At 55.5% G+C, this 21,781-nt stretch overlaps 1 protein-coding gene and 2 long non-coding RNA genes across 4 annotated transcripts in view; 2 read left to right on the plus strand and 1 right to left on the minus strand.

Moving 5' to 3' along the window:
- The first annotated feature begins 2,968 nt into the window (after window positions 1-2,968).
- Window positions 2,969-6,216, plus strand: LOC146426650 (uncharacterized). Its single transcript, XR_014846176.1, has 3 exons — window positions 2,969-3,136; window positions 5,722-5,933; window positions 6,096-6,216. It is a non-coding gene; the product is annotated as an uncharacterized LOC146426650 (long non-coding RNA).
- Window positions 6,217-7,615: 1,399 nt separating this feature from the next.
- CDK12 (cyclin dependent kinase 12) overlaps window positions 7,616-21,781 on the minus strand; it is a 28,018-nt gene continuing 13,852 nt past the window's right edge. The window contains exons 6-14 of one of the 2 annotated variants that reach the window (XM_085083331.1): window positions 21,174-21,363; window positions 20,623-20,679; window positions 20,015-20,116; window positions 18,674-18,751; window positions 17,815-17,931; window positions 17,030-17,161; window positions 15,943-16,157; window positions 13,325-13,765; window positions 7,616-11,047 (exon numbers count right to left, since the gene is read on the minus strand). In XM_085083331.1, coding sequence (XP_084939457.1) covers window positions 10,350-11,047; window positions 13,325-13,765; window positions 15,943-16,157; window positions 17,030-17,161; window positions 17,815-17,931; window positions 18,674-18,751; window positions 20,015-20,116; window positions 20,623-20,679; window positions 21,174-21,363 — 2,030 coding nt within the window. In that variant the 3' untranslated portion in view covers window positions 7,616-10,349. Of the gene's footprint in view, window positions 11,048-12,026; window positions 12,537-13,324; window positions 13,766-15,942; window positions 16,158-17,029; window positions 17,162-17,814; window positions 17,932-18,673; window positions 18,752-20,014; window positions 20,117-20,622; window positions 20,680-21,173; window positions 21,364-21,781 lie in introns of those variants that run through there. The other variant, XM_085083332.1, reaches the window with a different exon arrangement.
- Window positions 11,046-12,257, plus strand: LOC146426652 (uncharacterized). Its single transcript, XR_014856656.1, has 2 exons — window positions 11,046-11,440; window positions 11,962-12,257. It is a non-coding gene; the product is annotated as an uncharacterized LOC146426652 (long non-coding RNA).

Below are 21,781 nucleotides of genomic sequence, written 5' to 3' on the forward strand. Positions count from 1 at the left end.
TTCCTTCATTCCCTTCATCCCCATCCTTCTCATCATCCCCATCATCCCAATCATCCCCATCATCCCCATCATCCCCTTCCTCTCCATCACCTCAATCATTCCTTTCATCCCATCATCCCCTTCACCCCATCAACCCCATCCTCCCCCTCATCCCCATCATCCCAATCATCCCCTTCCTCTCCATCGCCTCCATCAATCCCTTTATCTCCTTCACCCCCATCACCCAAATTATTCCCATCATCCCCGTCACCCCCATCATCCCCTTCCTCCCCATCACCTCAATCATTCATTCCGTCCCATCATTCCCATCCTCCCCCTCATCCCCATCATCCCAATCATCCTCTTCCTCCCCATCACCCAAATCATTCCCATCATCCCCATCACCCCCATAATCCCCTTCATCCCATCCTCCTCATCATCCCAATCATCCCCTTCCTCCCCATCACCTCAATCATCTCCATCACCCCCATAATCCTCTTCATCCCCATCCTCCTCATCATCCCAGTCATCCCCATTCTCCCCATCACCTCAATCATTCCCTTCATCCCCACCATCTCCTTCACTCCATCACCCCCACCATCCCGTTCGCCCCCATCCTCCCTTCATCCCCATCTTCCTCATCATCCCAGTCATCCCCATTCTCCCCATCACCTCAATCATTCCCTTCATCCCCACCATCTCCTGCACTCCATCACCCCCATCACTCCCATCCTCCCCATCCTCCCCATCATCCTCTTCATCCCGTTCCTCCCCATCACCTCAATCATTCCCTTCACCTCAGTCATCCCCTTCACCCCATCCTCCCCATCACCTCCTTCACCCCATCACTCCCACCATCCCCATCCTCCCCATCACCCCAATCCCTCCCACCACCCCCTTCACCCCCACCCTCCCCACCACCCCACCACCCTCCTCACCCTCCCTCCTCCACTCTCCACCGATGAAGACGCAGACCCCGAGCGTATGTCAGGAATCAGTGCCTGTCGCAGGCGCCTAATCTGTTTTTCTAAGCCGCCCACGAGCAGCACGTTTGCCGAATTAGGCCGACAGCTGCTACGGGTCCTTCTCCCCCTCCGCGCCCGCTCCGCGCCGCCTGCCGCAGATGCCGGGGCCGGGAGCGGCGGGTACCGGCACGGCGCCGTGGCCTCGCGCCTCCCGCCGCTCCGCTCCGCGCCGGCACGCGGACCCCGGCACACGAGGCACGGACCCTCCCCGGGACACACACCCCACCCACCACCCGTCCCCCGGGAGCGCCGAGCGGAGCACACGCGTGTGCATCCACCTCTTTCCCTATTTTTTTTTTCCTTTTTTTTTTTTTTTTTGGATAGCAGTAGAATGCAATATGCAAATGAGATGGTTATTACCGCAATGTTCGTCAAGCTGAGCTGAGAAGACATTAATAGCCTGATGAATATGCATGTGAATTTGTTAATTAAGTTAATTATTCTGCTGAAAATGCATTCGTCTTCCAAGGACATTTTCCCAATGATTTTTACATGCTTCAGTCATTAGTCATGCTGTATTTTATCAGGGAAATGAGTTTGCTTAAGTTGCAAAAAAAAAATGGGAAAAGGGGTGAAAGAAAGCAGGAAAACAGGAAAAAAGGGGGAGAAATGAAAAAACAACAAAAAAAGGGGGAAAAATGGAAAAGAAGGGAAAAAAGGAAAACAAAGCACAGAGCAGGGCAGGAACTGCAGCTCTGGGGGAAACTTCGGGGAAGAACCAGGGCTGCAGGTGGGTGCAGGTGGGTGCATCCCCCCAACTCCCCCCTTCTTCCCCTCTGATGACAAACTTTTTTTTCTTTTCTCTTTTTTTTTTCCAGTGCCAAATTTCCAACACATTAATTAATTGTTGTAGCCAATTAACTGTAGTTGTGCAAATGAGTTTAGCACTAATTACCATGCAGTGCCTGTAATCACATAAAAAACTTGCTGAGAGGTGGAGGGAGCGGAGGGGGGGGAGCGGGCGCTGTGGCGGGGGGACACGGCGGGGGGACACGGCGGGGTCCCGGCTCCCGGTGGCCCCCGGTGTCGCGGTGCTCGGCTGGGGCTGGGGGCAGGTGACGGCGACAGCGGTGTCACCAGGGCTGGTCGCTGACATGCAGGGAGTGGCAGCGGGGTCAGGGTCACGCGGGGGCAGATGGCACCTCGTGTGCCTTTCCGCGGTGAGCCGTTCCACGCTGTGCCATTCCGTGCGGCACAGAGCCGTGCTGAGCCGTTCCCTGCCGGGCTGTGCCGCGCTGTGCCACAGCGGAAAGGAGGAGGACACGCGGCACGGAGTGGATGCCCGAGCTGAGAGCCCTCAGTGCCCGGCATCTCCCCTCTGCCGTGTCCCCTCTGCCCACCTGGTGACAATCTGGGACACGTAGGGATCCTCTTGTCCCCTGTCCGGCGGTTTCTGCAGGGCTGGAGTGGCCAGGCTGGCGCTGAGCCCCCAGGGACCCCCAGCGCTGGGCTGGCACCGCCCGGCCGGGGCAGGGGGCACCGGGGCCGTGTCCTCTCCAGCAGCCGGGCTGGCAGCCGGCGGGCACCGGGGACGGGCTGGCTCCCTGCCCGGCCGGAGGATTAGCCGTGCCATGGATACGGACTCCGCAGGGAATGCTGTGCTGCAGGCCTGGGGCTCCGGTGGCACGGCATGGCACGGCGCGGTGGCATGACATGATACGGCTCGATATGGCACGGTGCAGCCTGGCATCACCCGATGCGACACCGCCCGTCCTGGCATTGCCTGTCCCACGCCAGCCGCTGCCCCCCGGCCGTGCCCATCCCGGTGGGCTCCCGCCGCCTCCCCCGCCGCCCCCCGCCCGGGAGGCAGAGAGTTAACGCGGGACCCGCCGCGCTATAAATTTTGCATCGTGCGGGGCTGGGGGGAGCTGGGCGGGAGCCAGGGGCGTCTCTAGGTAACAATAAACACCCGGGCAGGAGCAGCTGGTGCCCCGACCGCCTCTGCATCACAATGCCGGAATCACGCTAATCAACCGCCCGCACCGCGCCCGCACCGCGCCCGCACCGCCCGGGCACCGCCAGGCTCCGGCCGGGGCGGGGCCGGGCATGGCCAGGGGCTGGCCGTGGTGAGGGCCTGGCTGCGGGGAGGGTCCGGCCGTGGTGAGGGTTTGACTGGTGAGGATGTGGCCACGGTGAGGGTCTGGCTATGGCAAGGGTCTGGTCAGGGTAAGGGTCTGGCTGTGGTGGTGGTCCAGCTGTGCTGAGGATTCTGCTGTGGCAAAGATGTGGTCATGGTGAAGGACCAGCCGTGGTGAGAGTCTGGTCACAGCGAGGGTCTGGTCACAGCGAGGGTCTGGTCACAGCGAGGGTCTGGCCATGGCGAGGGTCTGGCCACAGTGAGGGTCTGGCCATGGCGAGGGTCTGGCCACAGTGAGGGTCTGATCACAGCGAGGGTCTGGCCATGGCAAGGGCCACCCCTGGGGCTCACATGCCACCACCAGGGAAAAGGGCAGGTGGCACAGGCCCAGTCTGCTCCTGGCAGAGCATCCAAAGATGCCAGACAAGAAGGGTCTAACCCCACCAGCCATGGCCACTGTCACTTGTGTCACAGGGCACAGGGCCAGGCGCTGGTGACACCACATTTCCCTGGAAAACAGCAAGGCCACCGTGTGCCACCATCACCCTGACACCACGGTTGCCCAAGCACTGAGGAGCTGGCCTAGGGCCATGGCACAGCTAGGCTGGGACCCCCAGCATGTTCTTATCCCCCAACATGTGGCTGGTGGCTTCAAGGGCCTGGAGTTTGGCCACCACATTTCCCACCTCCCATGTGCCAAGAGCTGGGGTCTGTGCTCCCCCTGCGATGTGCCCCCCGTTTCTCCGGGCAGCCTGGGGGGCCATGCAGGCCGTGGTGGCCGAGGGGGTTGGTTTGGTGGCAGCAGTGGCCAAGGGGGTGCGGTGGCAGCAGCAGTGTCCGAGGGTTTGTGGCGGCCGCGGGCGTCTGTTGGCCGCGGTGGCTCAGGGGCTGTTGTGGCAGTGGTGGCTTTGGGGGTGTGGTGGCAGTGGTGGCTTTGGGGGTGCGGTGGCAGTGGTGGCCGCGGTGGCTCAGGGGCTGTGGCGGCAGTGGTGGCCGCGGTGGCTCGGGGGCTGTGGTGGCAGTGGTGGCAGTGGTGGCCGCCGTCCCCGCTGGCTGCCGTCTGCATTCCAGCGCAGGAGGCAGCTGTGCCACCCCCCCAGTGCCACTAAATATTAATGCTGCCCTACATTGCGCCGCCGCACCTGCCGCGGGGGGGTGGGCAGCTGCCCCGGCACCACCGCCCGGCCGAGCCCCCCGGGGCTGTGCCAGAAGGTGGGGGGGACACGCCAGACCCAGCTGTGCCCACTCCCCAGAGCCAGGCGGAAAGGGACAAAACAACGATGGAGGCACGGGGACAGCTGAGAGCCCTCGCGGTGTGGGGCAGAGGGGTTGGGAGCCCCCCAGGTGCCCGCCGTGACCCAGGGATCCCCCCAGGAGCAGGTTTGGGGCAGGATTTGCTGGCAAAAGCGGCGGCGAGCGGCTCTGTCTCTGTCGCCGCCATCGCCAAGCGCGGCTGAGGACGTGCCGCTCGTCACACGTGTGCCAGGCGGCAGGGGGGTGGCCCTGGCGCCCGCCTTGAGCCCCAGCCAAAAGTCCAGAGCCGAAAAGTAGGGGGTGATTGATGGCAGCGTTTGGCGCGTAAGGGCACCCGGCGGCCCAATCCTCCCGCGGCCCCAATTCCTCCCCTGCCCCTATTCAGAGATCATGTTGTCTCATGTTGGTCCCAGAGGCGCCATTAATTAAAAATACATCCAATTAAATGGCAGGTGAAAGCGTGCAGGCACAGCCCCCCCGCGCCTTGGCTCAGCTGCGCCGGTGGCAGCGGGGAGGGCGATGTGCCCGCCCGGGGTGCGGTGCCAGGTCCTGTCCCCGCTGTCACCGCGGGCACGGCAGGGCCCTGTCCCCATCCGGGTGTCCGCCGCGCTGGCGGGAGTGCTGCGGTACGGTCACCCCGCCTGTCCCCCTCCCACAGGCCGGGCACGGCAGGTGGGATGTGGTGGCAGCGGGCACGGCGGCCGCCAGGGAAATGTCCCCAAAATCGAGGCGTGCTCGGCCCTGGCTCGGTGGAACGACACGGGAGCGCTGGCACGGCCACCGCCTCGGCGCGGGGACTTGGACACGGGGCGGGTGACGCCAGCCCGGCTGCAGCGGCCCGGGGAGGTGGCACCGGGGGCACTCGGGGGCTGGGGAACCCCCCGGGCCGCGGCGGCGCCGCGTTCCCGCTAATTGGAGCCGCTAATGGCGGGCGCTTCCCGCTCCGGGTGCTGGCAGGAGGCACCAGCTGTGCCACCGTTTTAATCAAGCTGCCAGTGCGGGGGGACGGGGCCAGGTGGCCCCATGGCACAGGGACTGTGCCATCCCCCTGCCATCCCCCCCAGACCCTGCCCAAGGAATCCCCACCCCATCCATGCCCGCCAAACCCCATCCATGCCCGTGCTGCCACCCAAAATCCCACCCGGGCCCTCAAAATGCGGCATCTTGATCCCATGGGATGGAAAACACTGGATGCCATGGGATGGATAATATTGGGGTGGGGGGGCTCAAACCCCCTTAATTCCCCCCAGAACCCAACCCAAACACTCTCCTCCATCCCCCATCAGTGGCCTCCAACACCTCCGTGGTTTGGTGGCTTTTTTTTTTTTTTTTCTGGTGGTTTTATCCTTCTCAGTCCTTTTCTTCTTCCCCCCTTCCAAATGCCAGGGAAAGGTGTGAACGGATTTTTGGAAGGAAACGTCTAAATTGGATGAAAAACCTTTAATGCCGACAGCCGGAGCAGCTGGAAGGACAAATATAGCCGGAGAGGAGGAGGAGGAGGAGGATGGGGACGCGGTGGGAGGTGGTGGCCGTGCCGAGAGCGACACCTGGTGACAGTCACACCCCGGACACGTGTGAACACGCGTGTGCCACCCCAGGTGTGCTCGCATCGCGACACACGCGTGTGCGCCGGGATATCCACCCGGGAGGCGCGACGCCTGATCCCGGTGGAGATTCCGACAGGATCCCGTGGGATCCGAGTGTCCCTCGGTGATCTGCTCCGTGGGAAAGCCCTTCCTCCTCCTCTTCCTCCTCCTCAGCATTCCATCTCCATCACCGTTCCCGCGCTGGGCTCCAAGGGCCGTGCCTGGAGCGCCGGGATGCTCCGGAATGCCAGCGGTGCCACCACAACCCCACCAGAGCGGTGTGAGGATGAGGAGGGAGGAGAGCTGAGCCAGATCCCACTTTTCGAGGTGCTGGAGCCGGGAACGGTGGGACGGAGCAGCCAGGAATGTGGGGATGGAGCAGCCGCGGCTCCAACGAGCTTAATCCAACCGGGAAGAGCCGAACGGCGGAGATTTACAGCGCCGGCTCCGCGCAGCCCCCGGCCATTTGGCACGGCAGCTGCTGCCGAGGAAGTTCAATGCCAAAATAAATTAAATGGGATAAAACGGCCTGGTCACCTTTGGATCGGGATGCCGCAGGAGCCGGGGCCACGTGGGGCTTTGTCTGCCGGCAGCGGGAAGGGAAGGTGGGATGTGAGGAAGCTCGGGATGGCATCGCGTCCCTTCTGCCGCGCCGGGTGAGGCCGCGGAGCCCGGCGGAGCCGCGGGCAGGGACCAGGAGGCTGGATTAGGGATCCAGCCGAGTGCACGGGGCCCAGCTGCCCCCTCCATAAATCAGGGGAGGCCGGTGGGCGCTGGGGGCTCGCTCCTGCTTTCCCAGGCGCAGGGAAGCGCCCGGCGCCGCCGCCACCCCCCCGCCATCTGCACAGGGATATATTTTAAGACGTGTCAGCGCAGGGATCGGAACCAGGCGAAAGGAGAGCGAGAAAGCCGGGGCTGGAACGGGAGACGGCGGCCGGGCTTTGCGGGGATTGAGGCACGGACACGGTGTGGGGACCCCCAGCCCCTCCAGCTCCCCCTCAGCGCAGGGAGGGTCTGTCCGAGCCTCAGCCGAGCAGGAAAGAGTCAATGCCGGGAGCAGACACAGCTCCTGGAGCAGCTCTGGGCCACACGGCTCCCACCACCCCAAATTCCTGCCTGGTGAACAAGGGTTGGGACAAACTCTCCTGAGTCCTGCGGGAGCCAGGATGGGGTTGAGAGCAGCAGAGAAATGCCATGGAGGAGTTTATGTGGAGGAAGGAGATGGATGGATGGATGGATGGATGGATGGATGACAGGCATAGCTCCCTTCCCGTGCCCCCACAGCTCAGGGCTGGGGCAGAATCTGTCCCCTCCAGGCCCCTCAGAGTCCTCTCCAGTGCCCAAAGGGATGCCAGGAGCTGGGAGAAGGGCTGGAGCCAAACCTCAACCTCAATCCTTCCTTTTCCCATTGCTGCAGCACCATCCCCTCTCCCACCTTAGCCAAACCAGCCTGTGCTCCAGCTCGGGCACCCCCCACAAACACCCCTCCAATTTGGGGGAAAACCTGGGGCTAATGAGGGCTTGGAGCTTAATTAGAGAGTGGAATTTGGGGGCTTGCAGAGGCTGGCAATGCCAAATCCCACCCCCCTCAGCAGGAGGGCAGGACGAGGGAATAAAAGGCTTTCCAAGGAAAACACAAGTTACCGTGTGATTCCAAAGGCTACGGGAAGCAAGGGAGCAAAAGGCAACCAAGATACAGTAACAGGAAATATTTAATTTTCCAATCTCCACTTCTCCATTTTTATAAACTGAAAAGAAAAAAATTTTTAATATATTACAAAATATCTGTACAGAGACAAAGGTACAACCGAAAAAAGGCGCGCTCGGTCTCCAAAGGAAACTCGGGAGAGGTACAGTAAGTCTGACCAGAGGCTTCTCTGCTGGGAACTGCTACAGCGGGAGAGATGTGGGATTGAACCCAGAGCTGGCATGGGGGGAAGGAGGGGGGAGCTGCCCTCACCCCCTTGTTCCTTGCCTTGCACCGGCTGAAATCCTTCCAAACGCACAAATCCCACCCGACACCGCGAATCCTTTTGTCTTCTTTGTGCGGAGCACGGAGAAAAGGGAAAATGAGAAAAAGGAAAAGGGGGAAATCGAAGAAAAAGAGGTGCTGGAAGGCAGGAATGGCCTCACAGCCCCCCAGGATGTGGCCAGGCTGGTTCCCCCCAGACCCTGCGTGCTCCCGAGGCTCTGGCAGCGATCATGCTGGGACCAGTTAGGAAAAGCCACTGGAGTGGGATAACGAGTCCCTCTCCAAGGAAATCGGGCTTGGAGAAGAGAATGGCAAAGCCACCTTCCCCAGGAGCCCCGAGGGCCCGTGGGGACAGATGGCAGATGCCACCGGCCATGCCAGAGCAGAGAACAGATGCCTGGAGTGTCCCCGGGTGGAGGTGGCACAGGGGACAGAGCCCTCGCAGCCACTGCCACATCCTCAGCCCCCTGCCAGCCCTGCTGGAAGAGACAGAGCTGTGCCAGAGTGTCCTCGACTGTCCCAGCTGGGAGAGGCCACCCTAAACTGGGACAAATGACCCCTAAACTGGGACCAATGACCCCTAAACTGGGACCAACCAGCCCAAACTGGGAGCCCAAAGCCGGGCTGACAGCGGCAGAGGAGCAGGAGGTTGAGGATGGCTCGCTCCCGGCAGCTTTCCTGGGAATGTGCCAATTTGGAAAGACAAGCAATAGGCATCGGCTTCCTAAGAGGATCCAGCAAAGGAATGAGACTTTTCCTTCCAAAGAGGATGGGAATGGGAAGAAAAGGAACAGCAGCAGCTCCATGGCAGCCCAGAGCTGGTGCTGGGAAAAGGGAAAATAGGGAAATTAAAGCCCCCTAAAGCCCCTCGAGAGGTGCCTGGTGGGTTCAGTGCACTCCGTGTCTCACAGAACTTCTCTTTTTTTTCCTCTCTGCACATCAGGCATGAATTAAGTTTAAAAAAAAAAAAAAAACAAAAAACAAGAAAAAAAAAAGTCCCAAAGCCTACAAACTTCCAGTGGGAATTTTACAAACAGCGTTGCTCCTCAGTGCCAGGAGCTGCCGGTCCTTGCACATCCCCAGCAAATAAAAATAAAAAAATAATAGATATATTTAATTTCTCTCCCTTCCTTCCTCCCACGGCAAAGCTGGGTAAGGCAGGATCTCCCCAGGTGGAGAAGCAACACCTATTCAGGTGCATTTATTTAAATTTATCTCTCTGTATAAAAAGAAATTAAATCCTGTTAGTAGCAAGAAGGTCTCTCGGCCCACCCCAAAATTCCCCTCCCCTTTAAACACTCCAGAACTGTCGGCTCTAAAATTAAATGTTTTCCATAGGAAAGGCCTACTCGAAAAAAATAAAAAGCTGATAAATAGGTACCTTTGTTTTATTCATCTCTTTTTAAGTCTCATTGAAATGAACAGCTCAAGGGTCTGTGGGAGGAGAAAATCCATCGTAAATACTTCCTTGACAACAACAAAAATAGAAATATGCTCATGGAAATGACACAGGAACACCTGGAAAACCTCAAAGGGCTGAGATGCGCCCGACCTCGGCAGGGTGGGCAGCACCAGCCCAGGATTGCAGGGACAAATCACTCCCATCTGGTGGCAAATCCCACCAGATGTTGGGATTTTTGTTTCCTTTTTTTAAAATTCTTTAAGCGTTCCGGAAGTTACAAATGACAAGAAATCCCTGTTTTTCAGGGAGGTGTTCTCCTCAGCTCTAAAAAAAAAAAAAAAAAATTAAAAAAGAAGAAAAAAAAAAATTCCCACTGCATAATTACAGCAGGAGGGATCCAAAACCCAGAGACCCTTCCCAAACATCAGTGTACTAAGGCTGCTGTCACAGGGGACAGGACTGGCCCCGGAGCAGAGGGAAAACCGGATGCTTTACGGAAAGAAAACAACATCGGATAAATTGAACACAACCAGTGTCACATCCCAGCTCCCCACTGCTGGGATAACCCATCCAGGTGCCTCTGCATCAAGAAATTCCCCTCTTAATCTGTTTTTTTTTTTCTTTTTTTTGTTTTTCTCTCACAAGGAAATGAGGAAAACAAACAAAACAACAACACTAAAAAAACCGCTTTGGGAAGCAGCTTCCCCCCAGCCCTCCCTGACTCACCGGCAAACTCCGGTGCCCAGCTTGGGGAAACAGCTTTTAAAAAATTCCTTTTTCCTTCCATTCCTACTTTTCCATCAATCCCTCCCTCTCCTGGCTCAGTTTGCTGCGGGGTTGGGATTATTTTTGCCACTAACCAAGCACGGGAGGCCAGTGGGGACCCTCTGGCAGCTCCCGAGGGAGGGAGGGAGGGATGCACAGGGAGCTCTGCAGCAGCTGAAATGCGGACGAGACCTTGCTCTGGCCAAAAAAAAAAAAAAAAATATTAAAAAAAAAAAAAATCAAGTCCTGTGGCTAAAGGAGGAGAGGCGAGGGGGGAATCCCGGGAATCTCAGTAGGGAACCCCCCGGCCCCGGCCCCCCCGCGGAGGCACTCTGCCAGGCCCTCGGAATGTCTTCCCGTAGGAAGACGGCGCCTGGGTTGGGGCACCCCAGCTGTGACCTGTCCCTGCCCCACTGGAACTGGCTGTTCCCGGCCCCAACTCGCCGTAGCTCTGCATTTTGGCCTCTGGATGCACCAGCACGTTGTTGTTGCTGTTGCTCCCCTCGGATTTGGTGAAGGATTGCCCGAGCGAGTGGATGCTGACGGGGACTCTGGCGAAGCGCAGGTCCTGATCCCCCGGGAACTGCACGGAGCCCGTGCCCTGGTAGCTGCTGCTCTCCCCGAGGTGGCTCACGGAGCCCAAGAAGGTCCTGCTTTTCCCCAGGGGTTGGGCAGAAGGTTCTAGCAGAGTCTGGCCCGGATTCAGCTCCTCGGCACCGAATCCCCCCTCGGAGCTGTCGGTGCTGTAAGTCCTGGCGGGGTGGGAGCGGCTGTACTCCGCGGCTCTCGGGGCCGGCGGCTCCTGCGCGGCGTGGCCGAGCGGCTCGGGGTCCGGCTGGGAAAGGAGCTGCAGCAGAGCAGCCGTCACGGCCGGGTTCAACTCCTGGGCTGCGCCGGAGAGATCCCCTTCGGGCACGGGAGGAGGCGGCGGCGGTCCGGGGGGCTCGGGGGGTCTCTTCTCTGGTGGGACAATGCCGGGAGGACACGCTGTGGAAGGGTGACTTCTTTTAAACACCGTTTCAAACAGACACAAAGACATTTCTAAGCAAACCAAACCAATCCCTGCCGAGGCCGCCCGCTCGGGGATGCTCTGGGAAGAGGCGGAGGGAGAGTTTTAACGGCGGCTGGGAGATCAACGTTCATTAACAATGTTCATTAACGCTTCCGCCCCGGCCCGGCGCACCCAACTCGGCGGCAACAGCTGTCCTAACACCTGGGAACCCGCGCGGGGAATTCCTGCTCCCGGATCAAAGGCTAATTCCGAGCAGGAGGCAGATGTGGAGCACACGCCAGCCCGCGCTGCCCGCAGTGCCCGAGGGATGTGGTGCCGCCCGGCCCTGGATCCAGAGGCAGCTCCCGGAGCGTGGCCAGGATGAGCTGGTTAGACAAACACAAAGCCAGCCCGGCCACACGGGTGCCACCTCCTGACTGTCCCCACGCTCCTGTCCCCCCCCTCCAACCCACCCCAGCCCTGCTTCCCGACAGAGTCCAAAACAATCTCACCCCCCCCGAGTATTTTCACAAGTGTACAGACTGTCCTGAGCACGAGAATAGCATTCTGCTTCCTCCCCCTGCCCCTTCACCCCAGATTCCCTCCCAAATCAGGGTTGGTGTCCCTGCTGGAAGAACAAAGCTCTGTCACCCCCCAGTGCCCCCTGCTCTGTCCCAGCCTGTGAGGCCCACGAAGGACAAAGGGACCTGGCTGGGAGGTGGGAGAGGGGGGCAGAGCACTGACCCTCCCCTCAGGTGGGTCACAGCTACAGGTGACACCACGGCAGGGAGGGGACACAGCTACAGGTGACACCACGGAGGGAAGGGGGACACACCTGCTCCGCTCCCAAAACCAGCCCTGCCTCCTCTGGAGCAACACACCTGAGCTGCCTCCTCTCCCTCGCCCACAGGGGAAGCAATTACTGGCGATGGCAGAGCCCACGTTGGAATCAGATCCTCAAATCATTGGCAAAACTGGTTATTAAAAAGGTCAAACTTTATTGTGAAAACCAGTAGTCTTCCAGGACCACCCCTCCACCCGTATCCGTCAGTCCACTTTGAAAACTAGATTGTATCGAAATCCAGAAAAATAAAACAACAAAACAAAACAAAAAAAAAATAATAATCTTCAGGTAAATTTGTAAAGCCAAGCTGATCTGGGGGACAGCAAATCATTCCAAAGAATTATCAACAGAGAACACCGGCATCGAATTCCATCTGCTCTACAGTAACCTAGTTATCTTCCAGGACTAGGGCAACAACAACGAAAAAAAAAAAAGGAGGAGGAAAAAAAAAGAAAAAAAAAAAAAAGAAAAAAAAGCACGATCACAACTGGCTCGTGGTGGGCGGGTGTTGAAGGCACGAGAACACAGCACGTTCAGCTACATTGCAGGAGGTGGGATCGGGCCAAAACAGGCTCCCCGGAGAGTCTGAGACATACTCAGGAGGCGCTTCTACAATTTGGTGAGGTCGTCACAGGCTGTTGCTAATAAATTCAAAAAATCAACAGAAACAAAAAAAAAAAAAAAGACATGGAGACATTTACACTCACCTTTGGAAAAGGAAATCCGAGAGCTCACTGATACAAGCAGGGTTTTTTAAACTCTCACTATTAAGAAGCAGCAGTTTGGCTCAGCTTCAGGAGCTGCTGAGTTTCAGGGCTCAAAAATCAGCTCCAGGTAGAACCAGGCACTCGTGGATGCCCAGGTTTTACCCACACAGCTGCCACTATCCCTCCCTTCAGCACTCACCACTGTTTCAGCTCTTTAAAATCATCTCAGCAGGTTTATTTATTTTTTATCCAAGAGGGCAGGGAGGGGATGGTGAAAAAGCTGGGAAAAAACGCAGAGATGCAGCAGCACCCTGTGCAAAAAAACTCCCTGCACGTGCAAACTGATTGCTGGGGAATTTGAGGAAGAACTGACCCTCCAAACTTTCACTTTCAGGCCAACCCCAAAACCTCTAACTCATCTTCACTGGCCCACTCGCAGTGGAGCACTAATGGATTTCAGGGTGAATATTTGCCTGTTTTGGCTGTTTGCAGCTGTTCCAACCTCCTGAGCAGTCCAGCACTTACCGCAGGGAGGGGGTCAGGGTCTTTTCTCAGTGTCAAAACCTGAGAAAAGGGGGTCTGACTGCATCCTACCCACTCCCCTCCTCCCCTCCTGTCTCTCCCAACACTCCAAAGTCTCATTATTCCTGGCTGCAGCTCGCCCAGCAGCACTTGCTGGGATTCTCTCAGCGCTCCCCTCAGCCGTGTGTGTGCTCATTTACCTGTGCTCTCCTCGGGATGCCTCGTCGGGGTTTTCCTGGAGCCCCGCTGCTCGCTGCTCTTCTCCCCGTTGCTCTCCTCCAGGGTTATCCCAGGCTCCTGGCTCTTCATGAGCTGACTCAGCAGAACGGCCAGCACGTTCTGCATGTCTCCCTGAGCGCTGGCTGCGTCCGGAGTCTCCTGCTCCTCCGGCACCTCCGCGGGTGGCTCCTCCACGGCTTCCTCCGCCGCCGCCGCCGGGGGCTCGTGGTGCTGCGCCGTGGCCTCGGTCAGCGCCGTGATGGACTGGTTGAGAGCCTCCAGCTGCTGCTGCATCTCGGGGTTGGAGTGGACGTTGAGCAGCTGGGCCATCTGCGGCACGCTCAGGTCGGTCTGGCTCTGCAGCAGGTTCAGGAGCACGGCCAGCTCGCTCTGGTTCAGCTGCTGCGTGATGTCGCCCAGGCCTGCGGGACACAGGGGGAGCAGCAGCAGGGAGTGAGGGTGGGGAGCCCTTCCCCATGTCCCACAGCCAGGAACACCCCTTCCCAATGTCCCACAGCCAGGAACATCCCTTCTCCATATCCCACAGACAAGAACATCCCTTCCCCATGTCCCACAGCCATGATGCACATCCCACAGCAATAAATACCCCTTCCCCACATCCTACAACCAGGAACTTCCCCTTCCCCACATCCCACAGCAATAAATACCCCTTCCCCATGTCCCACAGCCAGGAACATCCCTTCCCAATGTCCCACAACCAGGAACATTCCCCCCCATGTCCCACAGTCAGGAACATCCCTTCCCCGTGTCCCACAGTCATGATGCACATCCCACAGCAATAAATACCCCTTCCCCATGTCCCACAGTCATGATCCATGTCTGAGAGCAAGGAGCATCCCTTCCTCCATGTCCCACAGCCATGAGCCACATCCCCCAGCAAGGAACATCCCTTCTCCAGGTCCCTACAGCACTGAACAGCCCTTTTCCATGTCCCACAGCACTGGACATCCTGTCTCCACATCCCACAGCACTGAACACCCCTTTCCTACACCCCATAGCCAGGAACACCCTTTCTCTACATCCCACAGCACTGACCATCCATTTTCTACACCCCATAGCCAGGAACACCCCTTCTCTACACCCCACAGCACTTGAACACCCCCTGCCCATGTCCCCGGGCTGGGGGAAGGCAGGGATGCTCTGGGAGGAGGATATTGGGATGAGATACTGGGATTCCCAGCCCCCACTCTGGCGGCACGGCAGCAGCACCCCGTGGTACTGAGCACACACTGCACCCTCAGAGCTGCTGCTGCTTCACTGCCCCTCAGAGTCCCCAAAAACCACAGCACACGTGGCTGCTGCTCAGAATCAGCTCAGCCAAGCCAAATTGCTCCATTCCCAGGTTTGGGAAAGGGGCACCACAAGGATACCAGGCTACGGCAGTGGTGTGAGGGGCACGATGGCACCCCTGAGCCCACAGCAGGGCAATCACAGCTCAGCCTCCCCCGAGGTCCCCACAGATCCAAATCACTCCCTCCTGCACTGGAAAGGCTTCCCAGGATGGAGCTGAGCTGCTCTTTGGGCTGGAGGAAGGGTGTGTTCCCTGACACAGCACAAGGAATTAGGTCAGGCAGAAGGCAATTCCTTGCTGGGAGCTGGCCTGGGATCACAGGACTCTGTCCTGACCTGCAAGGATCCAGGTTATCCTAAAATACATCCTGGGAGTGGCATCACCTCCCTTCACAGCCCAAGTGACAAGTGCCAAGGGTGTCCCTTCACACTGACACTGAAACTTTTTGGGAATAAGGGTGCAAGGGTTTGGTTTCAGCAGCTTAAAAATGGAGCTTCTCTCGCTGGTAGGCAATGAAGAACGGGACATTCTTTTCCCAGCTGTTTGTTAATCCAAGCACCACCTTTTGTCCATCTGCCATGTTTCACTGAACACATGGATTGTGCATTCCCTGGAGCAAGAACTGTCTTCCTCGTTACTTGTCAGCACAGCATTGGACACAAAGGAAGCCTTAGCCCATATCTGGGTTTTTGTAAGGCTTCTACTGAACAATCAGGGCAGCTTTGTGTAAATCCACATTCCTCTCCTCCAACTATTTTCTAGACACAGGGGAGTTGCTCACTGCTTGGAACAGTGCACAAGTCCAGGTCCTGCCAGTCTGGATGACCTTTTCTGCACCAAAGTGCCAGAATTTACATTTTTGCCCACCAGCCTGACACATCCCACACCTAATCTTTATGTAATTTATCAACAAGATCAAACTTCAGCTCATCTGCACACCCTGGACGTGGCTCCACCTTGCAGCCTGTGATTTGTTCCTCCACTGGCTGAAGTGACTCAATGACTCCTTTCATCATTCAGCCTCTTTTAGAACTAATAACACAGCTCAGAACAAATTCACAGTCAGCTCATCAGTGACTTCTGAAGACCAGACAGAACCTTCTGCGTCTTCACAGCAGAGAGAGGAGGAAAAAAAAAAAAAAACCCACAAGAAATGAGGACAGGAAGAGCCTGGAATGCCCTTTCTGCAGAATTAGAGGTGAAAGAACAAGACTGGCTTAAAAACAGACACAAAACCCAGGGAGGGAACACACCAGGAGCCTTTTCCAGACTCAGGTGGGCACTGACCTACTGCATCTGCAGCACCAGGCTCTGCTTTGAGCTGGGCAGGCTGGGGGGGCACAGGACTGCTGTTGTTTTTCACAGTGTCTGTGCTTGTAACAGAGGTAGTTTCTTTCCGAGAAACTTTTGATACCGGAGGCTCCTCCACGGCCATCCCGCTCTGCCGCTGCCGCCGGCGCTTCTTGCTCCACAGCTCGTGGCAATCCTGCCAGTGGGGGAGGCTGGAAGAGAGCAACGAGTGAAAAACATGGCAGGGGAAACAGGAGAATCCTCAAAAGCCACAGGAAGTTCTTAGCACTGATGGTGTTGCCCAGAGAAGCTGTGGCTGCCCCTGGATCCTTGGAAGTGTCCCAGGCCAGGTTGGATGGGGCTTGGAGCAGCCTGGGATGGTGGCAGGTGTCCCTGGCCATGGGACTGGATAGGATTTAAGGTCCCTTCCCACCCAAACCATCCTGGAATTCCATGATCCCTGACTGCAGCCAGACTATTACAGGAAAGGGCATCTCCTAGAACCAGGAAATGCAGCGTAATTACAGGGAAATAATTTCCTTTGCACTGGGATCTCATCCCTGAATGTGCTGGGATCTCCCTGCAGGGTACACAACCCCACTGAGTGAAAGCCCACCAAGCTCTGGGAGCTTCAGGAAAGGCCCTGCCTTGAGGAACTCTGAAGGAAGCAGGGATCTCAAAAGCTGGGGCTGCACTGTCACATAAACCAAGCAGAGCACCATTTTATCACCTGCCTGATTGGACTGGGAGAAAATTGAGTGACACTGCTCAACACTTGCAGGCAATTAACACACAGCCTTAACGAGGCCTGGCCTCTTCTCCATGGCAGTCAGGGATGTGCTACACCTACTCTAACACATCTTCCAGCAGAGCTTCAGAGCATCTTACACACATTAAACTGGGCTTTATAAACCCAGCTTCTTCTCAGGCTGAAAACCAACAGCACAGCAAAAGCCGTTTGCTCAACCACACAACCAAATACAAGGGCAGAGTTGAGAAAAGAACCCAGAAATCGCGATTTTGACTGCAAAAATCCCCTTGTCTCCTTCCCAAAGCTCACAGTGGGGGAGGAGCTGGGACTTACTCTGGAGGTGCCATTTTGCTGAGGTCAACGTCCTTCAGGAAGTCACTGTGCAGGGCCTGCTCTGCTGTGCAGCGCTTGCCAGGGTCCAGCGTCAGCATGTGGTCCAGCAGGTCCAGGGCAGACGAGGGAATGCTGTGGGGAGAGAGGGAAATATGGATGAATTTGGGGGAACATGTGGAGAAGCTCAGTTTCAGAGAGGCACCTCAGGCCTAAGAGAAAGTCCACACAGCTAGAGTTCATCACTTGTGATGCAGCAGCTCAGAGGTATCAGCAGGGCAGGCATTAGGTGTGGGGAGTGGCTGGAGCTGTGCCTGGGAGGTTTAGGTTGGATTTTGGAAAAGGTTCTTCCCCCAGAGGGTGGTTGGGCACTGGAAAAGGCTCCCCAGGGAATGGTCATGGCCCTGAGGCTGACAGAGCTCCAGGAGTGTTTGACAACACTCTCAGGGACAGGGTGGGATTGCTGGAGTGTCTGTGCAGGGATGGGAACTGAACTGGATGATCCCTGTGGGTCCCTACCAGCTCAGGATATTCCACGATATTTCCACTCCAATTTTTGCCATTTATGAAAAGCACCTCTGCCACAACACCCCCAAGATTACCCCAAAACCAAACCCTGCCCCAGAGAACACATCCCTCAAATCAGGCAGCACCTTGAAGATGCCTCACTTCCCAGAGAGCACCCAGAGCAGTTCCCAAACCCAGGGAACCTCTCTGGAGGCAGATGAGGTGTTCAGGAAGGGGACAGGGATCCCATCCCATCATCCCATCATCCCATCCCGACTCACAAGGAGAACTCCTCGCGCAGGCGCCGCCGGTATTGCTTCTTGGGCTTCATAGTGTTGAAGTAGGGCAGCTTGATGACATCTGGCCACACGGCTGGGCAGGGGCTCCCACAGAGCCGGCTGGGGAGCAGGGCAAGCACAGTCAGCCAGGTGGAACTCAGCCAGGAGCAGCAGAGCCACCAACCCCAGGGTAAACACCTTCCTGAGCAAGCCACTGCAGGAATGACTCAGGTGTGGGCATGGCTCAGATGAGGTGTTACAAAAGGAGGTATCAGCAAGAGGAAAATGCTGAGCTTGGGTTTATGAAGCATCCAACACAAGGGAATTTTGTTTTTCTTACTACAGATTTTAAAAATGTTAATGTTTCTTACTTGGAATTTTGCAAACTTGCTAAATTTTATTTTTCTTACAATAAGGGTGCTGAGGCCTTGGCTCAGGGTGCCCAGAGAAGCTGTGGCTGCCCCTGGATCCCTGGAAGTGTCCAAGACAAGGCTGGACAAGGCTTGGAGCAACCTGGGATAGTGGAAAGTGTCCCTGTCCATGGCAGGGGTGGAACTGGATGACCTTTAAGGTCCCTTCCATCCCCAACCATTCCAGGATGAAAACTTCCAGCATGAGAAGTAATTCACATTCACGATTTTTGGTCTCAGCAAACAGCAAGGTTTACTGAGGGCACACAAATCAGCAACCACACACCTGACATAGGTGTGGACACCTGACTATTCCCATTTGCATTCCCAGGCATTCCTGGCCCTATTTTGCAGGCAGGTTAGGAACCAAGGGCTCTTCTAACTCACTGCCTGTGTGCACGAGCAGCTCCTGCAGCACCTCCCCTCTCAGACATGCGTGTGCAAAGCTTTACCTGATTAATTCAAGCTGAGCCAGTTCCAGATTGGCTTGAAAAATAGGCTTCTTTGTAAACAGTTCCCCGAGGATACAGCTGGAAGGAGGAAAAGCAAGAGGTCACGACAGCAAACCCTGGGGATGAGCGTTGGAACACGGCAGTGTTTGTGCTCGGGAGCAGCTTTGCCTGAGGAGAGTGATTTGCATCAGGGCTTGTAGTGACAAACTGACCTGTGTGTATGGAGTCCCCAGCCCTGGGCTCCTGGGAATCACCTCCCTGCAAGTGCCTGCTTAATTCAGGAGCCCCTGACACGTTAACTCTTTGCAGGGAAAGGAGGAAGTGTCAGTGTGACAAGAGAAAGAGCCAAGCTCCTCGTTTCCTCCAGGTTCAGCCTGTTTGGATTTGCAGCTTCACATCCCCAGATGGGAAAGCAGAGGAACTGGATTTGGGCACAAACAGCTTTTGTACAGCTGGGAGGGAAAGAGGAGAGAAGGAGCACCTCTGATTCCTTTAGTTCTCAGTATCTTCCCCCTAAGCCACCAGGGATCAGGGCCAGAAGTAGCTGGGGAGATCCAGGCTCATGGCTGCTGGAATGGGAATAACCCCACGCACGTGGCACAGGGCACTGAGCAAAAGCTGGGCCTCACAGTCAGTAATTATCATTAATTACTGCTTTTACTAACCTCTGTTGGTGTTATAAACCCTGCTGAAGTTTAGCTGGGAATATCCCAATGGGAAGTGCATGCTCTGGGGAATCCAGCCTCAGTTCTGACAGCTGAATCCTCCAGTCTCTGCTTCTGAATCACTTGGAAAAATGTTCCACTTTTGTGGTTGAGCTGCCCAAACTCCCTTTCCCAAGGCTGTCTATACTACAGAAACTTCCTAAAACTGGAAATCTCTGCTTAAAAATGTTTCAGCTGAAAAAACTTTGGTTACAAAATGCAACTTAAAGAGTTTAGAGGAAAATTCTCTGTAAAACACAGTGAAGGAGTGAGCAGCTCAGGGCAAATGTGTCACCCCTCTTGATCTCAAGGGTACATCAGTATTGGGTTGGTTTGCATTTTAAATAGTGAAAATTTCATCTTTTACCCTTCCTCATTCCACAACCAAGAAAAACCTAATTCTAGGAGTTTTTACTAAATTATTTTAATGATGTTACACTCCCCTATTCCCTCATTATGAATAGGGACAGCATTGTGAAGTATTCCTGTCTCATCCTAACATTCTGTGTGGCTGGGAAGGATCCAGCTGCAGGAATTGGCACAAATCAAGGAGCAGCTCCCATGGGAATGCTCAGATTCCCAGAACTCCCTGGAATTCCAGGGTTCCCAGGGGCAGGGAAGGGCCAGCAGGACTCACCCACAGCTCCACACGTCGATGGCAGGGGTGTAACGTTCCTCCCCCAGCAGCAGCTCTGGGGGTCGATACCACAACGTGATCACTTTGTTGGTGTAGGGACGGCTGCAGAGCAAAAAAATATAAATAAAAACTCATTCCAAAAGCCACAAAAGCCTGAAAAGCTGCTTGGTTTTAGTTCTCAGCTGCAGTTACACCTGTCAGGGGCAGCAGGGGGGTTTTCAAGGTCTGCACTTTCATAGCACCAGGCTGAGTTAAACACAGCTGAGGCGGTACTGTGGATGTTACAGGAATCAGGATTTGTTGTAGATAACCAAAACTGAAAATTCCTGACCCTCAGCAGGCTGCCATCACTGAATGGTGACTGATCTTGGAGCAAAACCTGCTCCAGGGCAGGCCAAAGGCAAGCAGAGATGATGTTTTGGCTCCTCATGAGCTGCTCTTCTAATGAAAAGTTAATACCAGCCAGGAGTGGATTTGTCCAACAGCTGGAGCTGGATGATACCACTTAAACCAGAAATAATTTCTCAGGACTTCCAAGGGAGGGATTATGTGGACATTAAGAAGGAAGAAGCTCATCCCACCCAGGTAAGCCCTTTGCCCTTCCTCACCTCTCCTCCGAGCTGTAGAGTCGGGCGAGCCCAAAATCTGCAAGTTTGATCTGCCCACTGAAAGAGGGAAAAAACAGTTTCTGGTTTGAATCAGTTAAATCATAGAATTATGGAATGCACTGAGCTCTAAGGGACCCATCAAGATCAGAGCCCAACTCCTACTTAAACCCCAATTAAAGGATAAGGAAACCCCCCCTGCAGCAGAAAAACTTCACAAAGCCACGTTTGCAGGAATTCCTGCTGGATGTGCCAAACCTTAATTCTCCATTTCTGATTTAAAGCTTCAAAGATATAAAAAGTAAAAAAAAAAAAAAAAAGAAAAAGAAAAGCACCAGTAATTCAGTATCATCTGCATCACAAACCCATCCCAACAGGCCAATGTCCCAGAGCAATTTTTTAGGTGGATATCCAGACATTTGGTTGTCATTATGGACACAATTCTTCTCACACCTCCTGCTCCTGAGCATCCCCAAGGTGAGGATAACACTGGGTGATCTCAGCTGAACCCAGGGAAAAGAGCTTGGAGAGAAGTGGATCCACTGCCAGGTTACCTGTTGTTCAGTAAGATGTTGGAGCACTTGATGTCTCGATGAAGGAAATTCTTTTTGTGACAGTAATCCAGACCCTCCATTAACTGTTTCATGAAAGACTTGATATGGTCCTCTGAGAAATGTACCAAGCCAGATTCTAGCAGCCCCATTAGGTCATGGTCCATGTACTCAAACACAAGGTAAAAGGCACCTTTAGGGATAATAAACAGAGAAATGGTTGAAAACAAAAGGAAACACAAAAAAAAGAGGAGGAATGAAAGGAAATTCAATTGTTCAATGAGTCTTTGTGCAGTTCTACAATTTTCTTTAACACAGTCCTGTGATGGTTTGGGCTAACTTTTCCCTCAAGGGGTAAAAAAAAAAACCCTAAACAACTAAGTAGCCTCACCAAGTCAACATCAGAAATTAAATATACACTCAAAATCCTTTGAAGTTCTGGCCACATTTACCTACATGCTTTGGTTATTTTCTTTGAAGAGAGTTTGTTGAGATCACTGGCATGCATGGTTTGAACTCGTGTTTGGGTTGTTCCCTTCTCTCTCCTGGAAGAGAAGGTCCCAAACAAGAGCCAGTGGGATGCTGAAGCACTTCTTCCACAGTGACTGAGG

The sequence above is a fragment of the Lichenostomus cassidix genome, chromosome 27, assembly GCF_008360975.1.
Source record: "Lichenostomus cassidix isolate B80296 chromosome 27, HeHo_3.0, whole genome shotgun sequence".
NCBI lineage: Eukaryota > Metazoa > Chordata > Aves > Passeriformes > Meliphagidae > Lichenostomus > Lichenostomus cassidix.